The 13,888-nt window shown below is 51.3% G+C and overlaps 1 protein-coding gene across 1 annotated transcript in view; it reads left to right on the top strand.

The window, feature by feature from the left end:
* Positions 1 to 2,603: 2,603 nt before the first annotated feature.
* Positions 2,604 to 13,888, top strand: part of CHRNA3 (cholinergic receptor nicotinic alpha 3 subunit) — a 29,988-nt gene continuing 18,703 nt past the window's right edge. The window contains exons 1-4 of the mRNA XM_032270684.1: positions 2,604 to 3,160; positions 4,971 to 5,110; positions 5,225 to 5,269; positions 6,754 to 6,863. Of these exons, the coding sequence (XP_032126575.1) occupies positions 3,085 to 3,160; positions 4,971 to 5,110; positions 5,225 to 5,269; positions 6,754 to 6,863 (371 nt within the window). The 5' untranslated portion in view covers positions 2,604 to 3,084. The remainder of the gene's footprint in view (positions 3,161 to 4,970; positions 5,111 to 5,224; positions 5,270 to 6,753; positions 6,864 to 13,888) is intronic.

The raw sequence follows: 13,888 nt of genomic DNA, 5'->3' as shown, positions 1-13,888 counted from the left end.
GAAATACGGGACTATGTGAAAAGACCTAATCTACGTTTGATAGGTGTACCTGAATGTGACGAAGAGAATCAATCCAAGCTGGAAAATACGCTTCAGGATATTATTCACGAAAACTTTCCCAACCTAGCAAGGCAGGACAATATTCAACTCCAGGTAATACAGAGAACACCACAAAGATATTCCTCAAGAAGACCAACCTCAAGGCACATAATCGCCAGATTCACCAGGGTTGAAATGAAGAAGAAAATACTGAGGGCAGCCAGGGAGAAAGGTCAAGTTACCCATAAAGGGAAGCCCATCAGACTCACAGCAGATCTCTCAGCAGAAACCCTACAAGCCAGAAGAGAGTGGGGACCAACATTCAACATCCTTAAAGAAAAGAACTTTCAACCCAGAATTTTATATTGCCAAACTAAGCTTCATAAGTGAAGGAAAAATAAAATCTTTTGTGAACAAGCAAGCACTCAGAGATTTCATCACCGCCAGGCCTGCTTTACAAGAAATTCTGAAAGAACCACTACAAATAGAAAGGAACAACCAGTATCAGCCTTTCTAAAAAATACCAAAAAGTAAAGAGCATCAACATAATCAAGAATTTACATCAACTAATGGGCAAAACAGCCAGCTAACATTAAATGGCAGTATTAACTCACATATATTATTATTAATTCTAAATTTAAATCGACTAAATCCCCCAATCCAAAGACACAGGCAAAAAAAAAAAGGCAAAACTCATCGGTATGCTGCATCCAGACCCATCTCACATGCGAGGATACACAAAGACTCAAAACAAAGGGATGGAGAAAGACTTACCAACCAAATGGAGAGCAAAAATAAATAAATAAATAAAAAGCAGGAATTGCAATTTTTGCCTCTGATAAAATAGACTTTAAAGCAACAAAGATCAAAAGAAGCAAAGAAGGATATTACATAATGATAAAAGGATCAATGCAACAAGAAGAGCTAAAGATCCTAAATATATATGCACCCAATACAGGAATATCCAGATATATAAGCCTTATAAAGAGACTTAGACTCCCACACAATAATAGTGGCAGACTTCAACATCAATATCAGACAGATCAATGAGACAGAAAATTAACATCGATATCCAGGATTTGAACTCAGATCCGGAACAAGTAAACTTAATTAACATTTATAGAACTCTCCACTTTAAATACACAAAATATACACTTATCGGTACCACATCACACCTATTTAAAGGTTTCAATGAAATATTGGTTGGCTGCTTGTTTGTTATTTTCTTCCCTCATTTTTTTTCATGTCTCATACCCATTTTTAGACTGCATTCTAGCCCAGGCAATAAAGCAACACCCCTGTTCTCTCTCCCTCTTCCTCTTTCTTTCTCTCCTTCTCTCTTTTTTTTTTTTAATTCTTTTTTCTTTCTCTCTTTCTTTTTTCTTTTTTTTTTCTTAAAAAAAAAATCCAACCATTTTAAGTGTACAATTCAATGAGTTTTTATAAGTTTATCACCGGAATCCAGTTTTAGAACATCTGCATCACCCCAGTAAGATCCCTCATCTGCATCTACACTTACGGCTGAGTTCTGAGGGTTCCTTACACATTTTGGATACAACGCCTTTGTTGGCAATATGACTTACAATATTGTCCCAATGAGGGACATTTGCCAGGAGATGAGAATGCTCTAATTGGGAGCCTGAGAAGTTGGTGCCAGTTCTTACAAACATTTCCCATTCCACACACTGTCTCTTTTTGTTTGGTTTTAATACGGGTAGGCAGCACATTCTGGAAACAATAAAGGCAAGTCACCATTTGCCGAATGCCAGGCAGAGAGTTTACGACAGAACTTCCCCCTGTGATAAGGGATATGTCAAAGAAGCCAGCATCAAGGTGGCCCCCATCCCTGGTGGTTGGACAGTGAGGGCAGGAGGCTCCAGGGCCCCCTGCCTGGCCAATCAGTGCACATTCCTGGGGTTGCAGATGGTGATGGGGAAGGGGACAGAGGGATTCTGCAGGGGACTAGGGTGGGAACCCCAGTGTCCTCTCACATTGCTCCATCAGAAGAGCAAATGAGGCATACACAGTGCCTCACGTCTGAAATCTGGGCACTTTGGGAGGCCAGGGCAGGAGAATTGCTGAGCCCAGGAGTTCCAGACCAGTCTGGGCAACATAGGGAGATGACCATCTCCATAAAAATTAAAAATTAACTAGACGCGGTGGCACCTGCCTGTGGTCCCAGCTGCTCCAGAGGCTGAGGTGGGAGGATCACTTGAGCCCGGCACGTGGAGGCTACAGTGAGCTGAAATGGAGCCACCACACTGCAGGCCTGGCGACAGGGTGAGACCTTGTCTCAGAAAAAGAGCAAATGAAGCCTCATTTTAAATTCTGTCTTCTTTATGTTTAACTTTTCATTACGCGACAATTCAAACACATTCTAAAGGAAAGAGAACAGTATACCAAACCTCTAGGTACCATCATCCCGCCTCGACAATTAGCAACTCACGGCCACTATTGTTTCAGCTGACTTCTACCGCCCCTAAACTATAAGGACTTAAAAAAATACCAGTACCATATCTAAAATATTTAACAGTTACTTAACAGCATGAAAATGCCTGAGGCCACCTTCCCAGGGTGTGTTAGCGCCTCTCCTGCAGCGCCTGGCCGGGTGGTCCCAATCCCCGGCGGCAGCTGCACACGCCCGGAAGCCAGGGACAGAGGCTGGGTCCCTCTTTTTTCCTGGCGGTGGTGACAGCACCTGCTCGGATCTGGTCGGGCGCCGCCGTCCGGAGCGCCCCGCCCCGCGCAGAGGGAGCCCGCCGGGCGCTGGGGACTCGGGCAGGGAGTCCCTTCCCAAGGGCGCGCACGCCCCGCCCGCCCCACCCACTCCTGCGCCCGCGCCCCGCGCTGCTTGGCTCCGGGTGGTTCCTGTCCTCCCGCGGGTCCGAGAGCGCCGGAAACCCAGAGGCGGCGAAGCAGAGAGGAGTCCCGCCCGTCCCGCTCGCACGGCTCCAGGTCCGGAGTCTGCGCTGTAGCCGCGCGGGGAGAGGCCGTCTCTGCGCCCGCTCCGACCGTCCGAGTCCGCGGCGAGCCGCGCCACCAGCCATGGACTCCCGCCCGCTCTCGGTTCCCCGGGCGCTGCCATCGCCGCGGCTGCTGCTGCTGCTGTCTCTGCTGCCAGGTACCCGCACGGGCGTCAGGGCTCCGGAGGGACGCGGGAGTGGGCGCGGGATCCCAGGCGCTGCGGTGAGAGCACCGCGCTGGCGAGCGGAGAGGGCGGGCGCGGTCCGGGGACTCGGAACCCGCGCAGACCCGCTCCCGCGCGGCGGCGACTTGGGTGGGGTGGCTTTTTCCCTTTCGGCTTACTCCCCACCCCTAGCCACCAGCAAACCTGGGAGTCACTTGGCGGGCGCAGGTAGGCGCGGGGTGACGGGGAGGTCGGGACCGGGTCATTCGTCTTGGGCGCAGGTACCGGGGGTTCGCGTCCCCGCGCTGCCGATCGCCCCGCCCCGCGCACTGACTCCCGAACTGGCGCGCCCAGGCCTCGCGCTCCACCGTCCTCATCCCGCCCATCGCCTCATTTGACCGACAGGTGGGGAAACTGTAGCCAGAGAAGACTAAAGACTTGGCCAAGGCCACCTGGGGGAGAGGGGAGTCGCTTCGGGCCTGGGGCTGGAGCCAGCGCGCCAGCCTCTCCTCCTGTCCTCGTCGCCCCGCGCCCCAGGCTGCGTCGCTGTGGGACCTTCCACCAGGGCAGCGCCTCCCGTCTTCCTCCCGCTCTCCAGACTAGCCTGATGGGGGAAGCGGGCCCTGGCCTGGGAGGCTCTTGAGTGCCTGGGAGGGCTGGTGGATAGCAAGCGTCCGGGACCAGGCAGGGCGCAGGGAGTTCCTGGCGGGCGGGCCGGCGGTCTGCTGTGCGGCTGTGCGCCCAGAGCACTTTCTGCCCTCGGTGCCGAGGCCTCAGCTATTCAGAACGCCACACGTTCTCAACTGAACTCCTGCCTGGGACCCTCCTTGCATTCTGGGGAAGAGGAGGGGGAGAACAGGCAAAAATCCCATTTCAAGACCTGAGGAAGTTGGATTCAAATTCCCAGAGGGTTCTCCTCCTGCCTCCCCAAGCTGCTCCGATCTGTACGTGGGAACTGGAAGACAGCTGACTCCGTGTGCCTCACCCCGTGTGCCTCACCTGTGCTGTGGTGTGGCTTTGAAACAAAGAGGGGTGCCCAAGGGTTGCAGAGAGGTCAGAGTCATTGATCAGGATGTGAAGACAGCATCAGCATGAGCTGGGGGAGCACACGAGATCACGGGAGCCACATGGTGTCTTGGCTTCTAAGACGGCTGGTGGCCAAACCCCTACGGGATGGAATGCAAGAGAGGCCCAGACACCCAGGCGTTCTCCCAGAGACTTTGGCCTGGGTGACCGTGAGTGGCCCTGCCCCTGGTGGGGGGGGCGGGCGGCGGCCATCTTTCCATCGTAGAAGCAGAGAGTGGCTGTACCTAGGCAGACAGCATTTGCACCACACGCCCGCCCTGCAGTAACAACCCAGGAAAGGATCGCAAATAGTTGTTGAGCTCTTACCACAGCACCAAGCTGTGCACTTCCTTCTCAACACCCTTTGAAGTGGATACATTTATAATCCTTATTTTGACTAATAAAGACACTGAGGTTCAGAGAGTTTAAGCCACTTGCCTAAGCTCACACAGCTCACAAGTGATTTGTCGGGATTTTCACCAGGTCTGTCCAGCTGCAGAGCCTAGGCTTGCAACCACTGTGCTCACTGAATGTGTGTGACCTGGTAGACTCCTGCCCCTCTTGGGCCTCAGTTTCCCAGTCTGTAACCCACGGGGTAAGACTAGCCTGAAAGTCTAGGGTTCCACAGAGTTGTCCCACAGGTGGAGGGGACGCTGTCGGTAGGCAATGTTGCTGGTGGGCTGGGTGGGGCAGGTTAAGTAATGATTCCCCCATGGACTGACGAGGCTGCTTCCTCCAGTGGCCAGGGCCTCGGCGGCTGAGCACCGTCTCTTTGAGCGGCTGTTTGAAGATTACAATGAGATCATCCGGCCTGTGGCCAACGTGTCTGACCCAGTCATCATCCATTTCGAGGTGTCCATGTCTCAGCTGGTGAAGGTGGTGAGTGCTGGAGCCGCGAGCCGTGGCCATGGGGACCGGGGCTTCTGGAGGAGCCTTTCCCAGAATGAGCCTTGTTTTTGTAATTCTCCTGTCTACTTTAATCCCTCTTTCTAGGATGAAGTAAACCAGATCATGGAGACCAACCTGTGGCTCAAGCAAGTAAGTGACCAGACCCTAGTCACTGCTGCCCCCTGGTGGTGACTGCTTTATTTGCTGTAGATGAACCAAGTAGGGCCCAAAGACCAGGCTTCAATTCACTTCTGTGGAACCCAGATTGGGGTCCCTGACTGGCAGATCTCTCTCTTCTAAGGCTTGAGGCCACGTGCACTGTCCTACAGTCCCCCTAGAAGGACTGTAGGGCCCAACCCCTCAAGTTCCAGATGGATAGGCTCAGCCTGGAGAAAGACATTCTCCATGTTCACACAACAGGACTGAATGAACCTGAGATTGAAGCCCCGCCCCTGAGCCCTGGGGTGGTACTTGAGACAACCTCCTTCTCTCCTTCTTGCTAAAAACTCAGTTTTTTTTTTCCAGACAGGATCTCACTCTGTCACCCAGGCTGGAGTGCAGTGGCGCGATCTCGGCTCACTGCAACCTCCGCCAGCAGGGTTCAAGTGATTCTCCTGCCTCAGCCTACCAAGCAGCTGGGACCACAGGCGTGCACCACCATGCCTGGCTAATTTTTGTATTTTTTGCGGAGACAGGGTTTCGCCATGTTGCCCAGGCTGGTCTAGAATGCCTGAGCTCAAGCAATCTGCCCACCTCAGCCTCCCAAAGTGCTGGGATTACAGGCATGAACCACTGTGCCCAGCCCAAAACCTCATTCTTAAGTCAGAATCAGACACTGCTATTGTTGGTAGGGTGTGAGTAGATTTTCCTGCTCAGATTGAGGCCAGGAAATTGCCTTCCACGTTTCCTCCCCAGGGAGGCTGTCCAGACTTGCTAAGAGACATAATGGCCCATTGGCCTGCTGGTGACCCTTCTGCAAGTCTGGCCAGCTGAGCACTCAGCACACACATCCTTCATCCCCAGGAGGTTGGAAAGCCAGATGGGCACAGTGCCCCACCCAGTACCTGATGCCCACGCTCCCTCTGTGGCTGCAGCCTCACCCCTTTCTCCTCTGGTGCTGAGGACTGAGACCCCCACCCTCTGCACCCAGACACCTCCTAGGCCCTGCGGGGATCATGGCTTCTTCCCCTAGAACCTTGCAGAGGCCAGCCTTGCTGAATTTTGGGTTGAAAGAGAGTTCTGTGTTGGAAAACACCCCTGGGAGAGCCATTTAGAGGCTGTAAACAGCAGGCACGTGGACCTGGACCCCGTGCAAGGAGTCCAGGAGGCTCCTCCTGGCACTAGAAGTGGCCAGAGAGAGCTGCAATAGGTCCTGTTTGGTTGATGAGGGGCGGGGCTTGCTCACAGTCCTGGGGACAGTGGCTTCCCTAGGGCCAGGAGGCAGCCCACAGGCCCAGCCCTGTGCTCTCTCCCCCGCTGCACCCCCAGGAGAAGTTGAGCTGTGTGATCATGGCATGGATGCGGCTTGGCCACATGTAACAGGGGTGGGGAGTCACCAAGATGGGTGGTGCCAGGAGAAGTAAAACCCGACTGATTCTGTGACTGTCTCCTCCCTCCCTGCTTCCTTCCCTGAGATCTGGAATGACTACAAGCTGAAGTGGAACCCCTCGGACTACGGTGGGGCGGAGTTCATGCGTGTCCCTGCCCAGAAGATCTGGAAGCCCGACATTGTGCTGTATAACAAGTAAGGTGCTGGGGGCCCGTGCCCTCTCAGGGCTGTCAGCCTGGGCTCTGGGTCCTTGGCTTTCCTGGTTTAAAACCTGGCCTTCCTTAGCCTTTTCTAAGAGAGATTCATTCATTTGTTCATTCAACAGGTATGTATTCAGCAACTACTATCTACCAGGCACCAGAGATACCCGTGAGCCACAGACAGCAGCAGTGTGCTGAGTAGCTTCAAAGCAGGCCATGAGTGGGTGGAGGAGGGCATCGGGGAAAGCTTCAGGGAAGAATTAGCATTTGAAGTGAGTCCTGAAGATCTCAGGACAGGGAGATGGAGCAGAGGAGGGCCCAGGAAGGCAGGAGAGTATGTCATGGGCAGCCAAGGTGACCTCATTGGCTGGACTGTGGGACATAAGGCTGGAAAGATCCATGGGCCAAGGACCAACCATGATGTGTGGAGGGGGAAGGCTGAGATGCTGGGGGCACCTGGAATGTCGCATCTGTTAGCAGTTCTGTGCAAATAGACACGAATGGAGTAAACAGTTCCTCTTCACCTTTTCTTTGGAAGAGAATGAGAGTGTTGGAGAAGTTCGTGGCCTGAGCTGTTTAATCCTAGAGTTCCCAGCCTGCAGACTGGCACAGTTACTAAGGCCAAGGAGCTTTTTTTGAGACTGAATCTTACCCTGTTGCCCAGGCTGGAGTACAGTGGTGCGATCTCAGCTCATGGCAGCCTCCGCCTCCTGGGTTCAAGCAGTCCTCCTGCCTCAGTCTCCCAAGTAGCTGGGATTACAGGCACGTGCCACCACGCCTGGGTAATTTTTGCACTTTTTGGTAGAGATGGGTTTTTGCCGTGTTGGCCAGGCTGGTCTCGAACTGCTGACCACAAGCAATCTGTCTGCCTCGGCCTCCTAAAGTGCTGAGATTATAGGCGTGAGCCACCGTGCCTGGCCCCAGTGAGCTCTTTAAGAATACAGGTGCTTGGCCAGGCACGGTGGCTCACGCCTGTAATCCCAGCACTTTGGGAGGCCTTGATGGGTGGATCACCTGGGGACAGAAGTTCAAGACCAGCCTGGCCAACATACCAAAATTCTGTCTCTACTAAAAATACAAAAAAATGAGCCAGGCATGGTGGCACGCACCTGTAATCCCAGCTACTCCAGAGACTGAGGCAGGAGAATCACTTGAACCTTGGAGGTGGAAGCTGCAGTGAGTTGAGATCACGCCACTGCACACCAGCCTGGGCGCAGTGAAAAAACACAGGTGCCTACACTCAAAATATTTTCCTCTTTGTTCCTCACTGTCTTTTCTAAAGCTAATAAATATTACATTGTCCAAACAATCTCTACACCTGACCGCAGGTCCCGCCCCACAGAAACAGAGTCCGTGGGTCTAGGTGGGCCTAGGAATGGGTATTTTCACAAAGCTGTCCTGGGGGCTGTGTGACCAGTTTGCTTTGGGGATCCCTGATCTGGCCCGTCCCTGACATTTCACAAATCAAAACAGAGGCCCAGAGTGGGCGTGTGGCACAGCCAGGCCTGGGGTGGTCTCCGCCATCCACTGTGGCTGTGGGGCCGCTGTGGGCAGTGGATGCAGGGGGCTGATGCTGTGATCAGGGGGCTGAGCTGGGTACCCCAACCTGTCTCCGCCTGTGTCCCCAAACCTCTACTCTCCCAGCAGCAAACCTGCCATAAGACAGTTACCCTGTTACATGGTGTACCCTCCAGGCCTCCTCCCACTGGGGAAAGGTCTGGGCCTTGGAGAAAGGATTGATGGCCCCCCAAGTATGTCAAGTGGGGTTCCCATGTACAGGGTAGGGCAAGCTTTCTGGGCCCTGTGCTCCCAGCCCATCTGGGTGGCTGCATCCAGGTCGCAGTTGTAAAGGATGAGTCTAGAACTACAAAGACATCCCTGGCTCCTGCCGTCTAGGGAAGCTGCTCTGACCAGTCCCTCACAGGGGCCACTTCCAGTCTCCTCTGGATCCGGAACACGCATCTTCCCGCCGCTTTTGGGAGGCCTCTCCTCTTTTTCTCTTGCAAAGGTTCTTCCTTTGCCAGGCTGGTGCTGCTCATCATCGCACCTCCAAAACGCCCTTTTTTTCTTTAAATCCACAAAAAACTGATACTTTCCACCTTTAAGCTCTTTCATTGGACTGACATAAATTTTAAGTGATATTTTACAGTGTGCTCGTTAGTTCTCTAGGTATTGAAGAATATCATTTTTGTACCTGTGCTCTATTTTTAGATAAACATTTAAACATTTTTCAGCAAAACACTTCATGTAGAATTAGTCTCTTCTGATTTCAGTGACTAAAAATATGTTTAGGTTTTTATGCCATATCAGTACAAAATAATGTTTTCTATTAGTATGAGTAGTTTTAACAATTAGCGTCAGGACTGGAGATGCTGTGTTTTACGCTGAATCTTACTTTCTGGTCTCTGGCAAAAACAAAAGGGGGTCTTAACTCACTGCAAAGACAATCCATGTTTAATTTACTATTTTCCCAAGGAAACACGACACTTATAAATAAGGTGTGTGTGTGTTTGTTCTTTTGAGATGGTGGCTTGCTCTATCACCTAGGCTGGAGCCCAGTGGTGCAACCTCGACTCACTGCAACCTCTGCCTCCCAGGTTCAAGCAGTTTTCTGCCTCAGTCTCCCGAGTAGCTGGGATTACAGGCGCCCACCACCACACCCAGCTAATTTGTGTGTTTTTCGTAGAGACAGGGTTTCACCATCTTGGCCAGGCTGGTCTTGAACTCCTGACCTCGTGATCCACCCTCCTCGGCCTCCCAAAGTGCTGGGATTACAAATGTGAGCCCCTGCGCCTGGCCAAATATGTTATTTCTATATAATTTGTATTTGTAAGCTGGTCGTCAAAGAACTGGGGCACAATATAAACTTAACTGGCTTGCAGATTATTTTTTCTTACACTGTGAATTGTCATAGGAATCGCATGGTTCAAATGCTCTTAAGGGAAGTGGGCAGGGTGTAGAGAATTTTTGTTAAGCTAGAATTAAGAAAATGAGCCCAAATTTTAATCTTATGTTTTGGGTTTTATAGCCATTTTCGTGCTGGCAATCTTGAGTGAACAGCTGGAGTACTACAGGATGTATGGTTTTAGCAATAACGAGAGGCATAGTGAAATGTTTCAAATTGGATGTGAGAGGAAAAAATATCATAAGGAATCTCCTTGAAATCGGAAGCTGAAAATAACAGAGAAAATCATCCAACTCATTTTCTCTCTCTTCTCCTAGTTAGACCCTCAGTTGCTCAGGATTGACTCTCTGTTAAGGATTTCTCTTCATTTTTTAACACAATACCAAAATTTCTCCTATGATATTTTGTTTTCTACAGTTCATTTGCTGATAAAGTCCTCAAAATGTTCATGGACACTGTATACTCTGCGTTCTCTGAAGTTTGTAATTCATTGTAACCTTTTTAGAGAGTACTTTTAGGAAACGTGGCTAGGTGTAAAATTCTTGGTTTCTCTAATCCTTCCATGAAAAAGAATTTTTTTTCAGGCAGAGCCTTGCTGTGTTGGCTAGGCTGGAGTGAAGTGGCATGATGTTGGCTCACTCCCAGATAGAGGCAGAGATTCCACTATTCTCCCACCTCAGCCTCCCAAGTAGCTGGGCTTACAGGTGCATACCACCATGCCTGACTAATTTTTCATATTTTTAGTAGAGACGGGGTTTGACCATGTTGGCCAGGCTGGTCTCGAACTCCTGACCTCAAGTGATCTGCCTGCCTCGGCCTCCCAAAATGCTGGGATTACAGGTGTGAGCCCCCATGTCTGGCCTGCTTGTTCTTATGTTTCTTCTGGTTTTATTTCTAAAATTTTTTTTCCTTTTTCCTAATTCTTTAAATTCTACTAGTTCTTCATACATTCTGTCATTCCACCAAATTATCCCTTATCTTTTCTGATTTCTGTTGCTCTTTCACAGTTTCTAAAAATTTCTTAGCTTCTTTTCACTTCATCTGTAATATCAGATTATTACCATCTGCTTCGTCTGCTTGGTGGCTCTGTTTTGTAGCTGCTGTTACCTGCGTGTGTGTTACTCAGTTACTTGCTTTTGTATTTTTCTTACAATATGTCTTCATAAGGCTCCGTTGCTCTTGTTGAAATAGATGGCCTTGCTGTGCCTTTACAGCAAGTTCCTGGAGGGAATGGGAGAAGATGGGTGGCTACCGGGAGGTGACACTGGTCTCTCTGCGTGGTCACCTCCACAGTCTCCATAGTCCTGACACTGTGGAGTGCTCAGTCATGGCACCTCCACTAGCTGCCACCTCTGGATGCTGACCTCAGTTTCTGAACCTTCTTTCTCCTCTCACCCCCACTTTCTTACCCCATTGAGTCTGGATCCTACCAAAAGCAGCCTTTTCTCTGAGTGGGTCCCTGTCCTCTGGCAGGGAGGTTTTGGGAGGCATTTCTGACTTCCTCAAGAGCCCACGCCAGCCCTGACCGACCTCTGCAGACCATAAGTGGATTCCCATGGGCTTTTTTATTCTTGCCCATAAACCGGAACCTGTGGAGCCCTCTCTGTTTCATTGTTCCCCTTGCTGAAGATTCAGCGCAGAGTGCGGTCCTCATCTTTTGAGGGGCAGCCACTTCTTGGAGATTTCTGTGTCTGGCACTCTTAGGCTCTTAGGACATGAGAACCCTTCTTTCTTTTCCCCTGGCTGCCTCTGTCCAGCAGTGAATCGCATAGCAGAGGTGGGAGGGAGCTGAGCAGTGTACTGCCAAACCATGTGAGGCAATTAAAAACATGACCCAAAATGAGCGTGGGTGCAAATGGTCAGCGAAGGTACCACTGCCAAACGGGGCATTTAAGAACAGAAGTGGATTCAGTGGGTCCCACAGGTCCTGCTGGTGGTGCTGGTCTGACCCCACACCCTCAGACCCCAAGGTGCTGCATCACCTGACTTTGTTGATGATGTGATCAGATTTGTTATTTTGCTGTCACCCTAGTTGCCCTATTTTTCTGAAGAAATTTAGAGGGATTTAAAAAAGCCGTGCCACCGTGATCTTTCTCAGAGCCCTCACCACCCCACCGCCAACTTCTGTTCTTAAATGCCCCCTGTATGGCAGTGGTACCTCAGATGATCCTTTGCTCCCATGCTACCTTTTCTAAATGCCTCACATTGGCAGTACGTTGCTCCAACCCCTCCCACCTCTGCTGTCCATTGTTGCCAGCTGTCTCTGGGTGTGATATTTATTTAAATATTTATTTATTTAGATAGAATCTCACTGTGTCACCCAGGCTGGAGTGCAGTGGCACCATCTCAGCTCACTGCAACTTCCGCCTCCTGGGTTCAAGCAATTCTCCTGTCTCAGCCTCCCAAGTAGCTGGGATTACAGGCGCACGGCACCATGCCCAGCTAATTTTTGTATTTTTAGTAGAGATGGGGTTTCGTCATGTTGACCAGGCTGGTCTCAAACTCCTGACCTCAGGTGATCCGCCCACCTCGGCCTTCCAAAGTGGTGGAATTACAGGCGTGAGCCACTGCTCCCGACTTTCATTTATTTTTTGGTCATGTGTTAGGTCAACAAATATTTACCAAGTGCCCTGTATGTGGCCGGTGCTGTGCCAGACCCCAGTCCCCCGCTGGGTCTGCGTGTTCTCTGTCTTCTGTTAGCAGAGATATGACTGTCAACATGGCCTCAGGCAGAACACAGGCCTTCTGATCTAGGCAGACACACCCCAGGGGTGCTGCGGGCAGCAGCTGCAGTGACCAGGATCCCCAGAAATGAGCCTCAGCCAAGCGCAGCTAACCTGAAGTGTCTGTTCTCTGGGCACGTGCACACATTTCCGTGTCTCCTTACTTGGGGACCCAAGTTCTGAATGGCCAAGGTTCTGCCACAAACTCTCTGTGGGGTCTCGAGCAAATCAATACGGTCCTCTGAGCCTCAGTTTTCTGTTTGGCAAAATGAAGGCACTGGACTAAAGCAGGTGCTAGCAAATGTTTTCTCTAAAGGGCCAGAGAATAAGTATTTTAGGCGTCGTGGATCGTAAAGTCGTGGCCACAGCTATTCCCCTCTAACCTCGGAGCTCAATAGCAGCCATAGGTACTAGACAAGAAAAGGCAATGCGTTCTTCCCCCCACATTTTCTTTACAGAACTAGGGCCACAGCTTCCCAACCCCTGGACTAGACCCTGGGCCCTGAGGCTCCCTTGCCACTCTGACATTCTGTTGATCCAGGATGCTGTGAGGCATTGGTTCAGGCGGGCTCTGCCTTCCCGAGGGTCTTTCCAACCTTCTGCTTAGCCCAGGGCTCTCCGGGGCCCTCCATGCCGAACACAGGCGGAGTCCACCTGGGGGGGTGTGGATATTCACCTCCACCCCACCTCTCCCTTTTTCCTGGAGCCGGGAGCTCTCTTGTATGGAATTAAGGGCCTGGTAGGAGTGAAGTGGGGGCTAAGGATGTATAAACTCAGCAGGGCGCCTTTGGGGGCGAGCCAGCCGACCAGAGGAAAGGTAGATAGTGGCTTTTGCATTGAGCCTTCATGGGTGATGATTGTCCTGCTCAACCGAGGCCCAGGAGAGACTAGCAAGGAAGAAGGACGCGCTCCAGAACAATCCCCTTGTGCTTTCACGGGCTCCCATCCAATACAAGCAGCACAAGGATTCCCTCAATGTTTAGGCTTTGTCATTCTCTTCAGCTCTTCAGGTACAAGGCAAAGGAGTATGGTGGTTGCTCCCTTTGAAGGTGCAGATGCCTTCATAAGGCTAAGAACCTCAATAGGGCTGATCCGAGGAATGTGTCAGGGCCTCCTGGGCAGGCACGCTGTTGTGGAAGCAACCCGCCTTGCTCTCAGCTGGCCTCATCTGGCCATCGCAGATGGAATGCGCACTGCACAACTCAGCGGGGACCATCAGTGGATCTTCTGTCGGACAAACCAAAAAGGCCATTCCTAGAAAAATGTACATTTCTAAGGCAGGGCGGTGGCTCAAGCCTATAATCTCAGCACTTTGGGAGGCTGAGGTGGGCGGCTCAGTCAAGGTCAGGAGTTCGAGACCAGCCTGGCCAATGTGACGAAACTCCATCTCTA

Source organism: Sapajus apella, unplaced genomic scaffold, assembly GCF_009761245.1.
Source record: "Sapajus apella isolate SASKATOON/1434 unplaced genomic scaffold, GSC_monkey_1.0 scaffold214, whole genome shotgun sequence".
In the NCBI taxonomy this organism is placed as follows: domain Eukaryota; kingdom Metazoa; phylum Chordata; class Mammalia; order Primates; family Cebidae; genus Sapajus; species Sapajus apella.
Note: the sequence above shows the minus strand (reverse complement) of the source record. Positions and strands in the feature narration are given on the sequence as shown.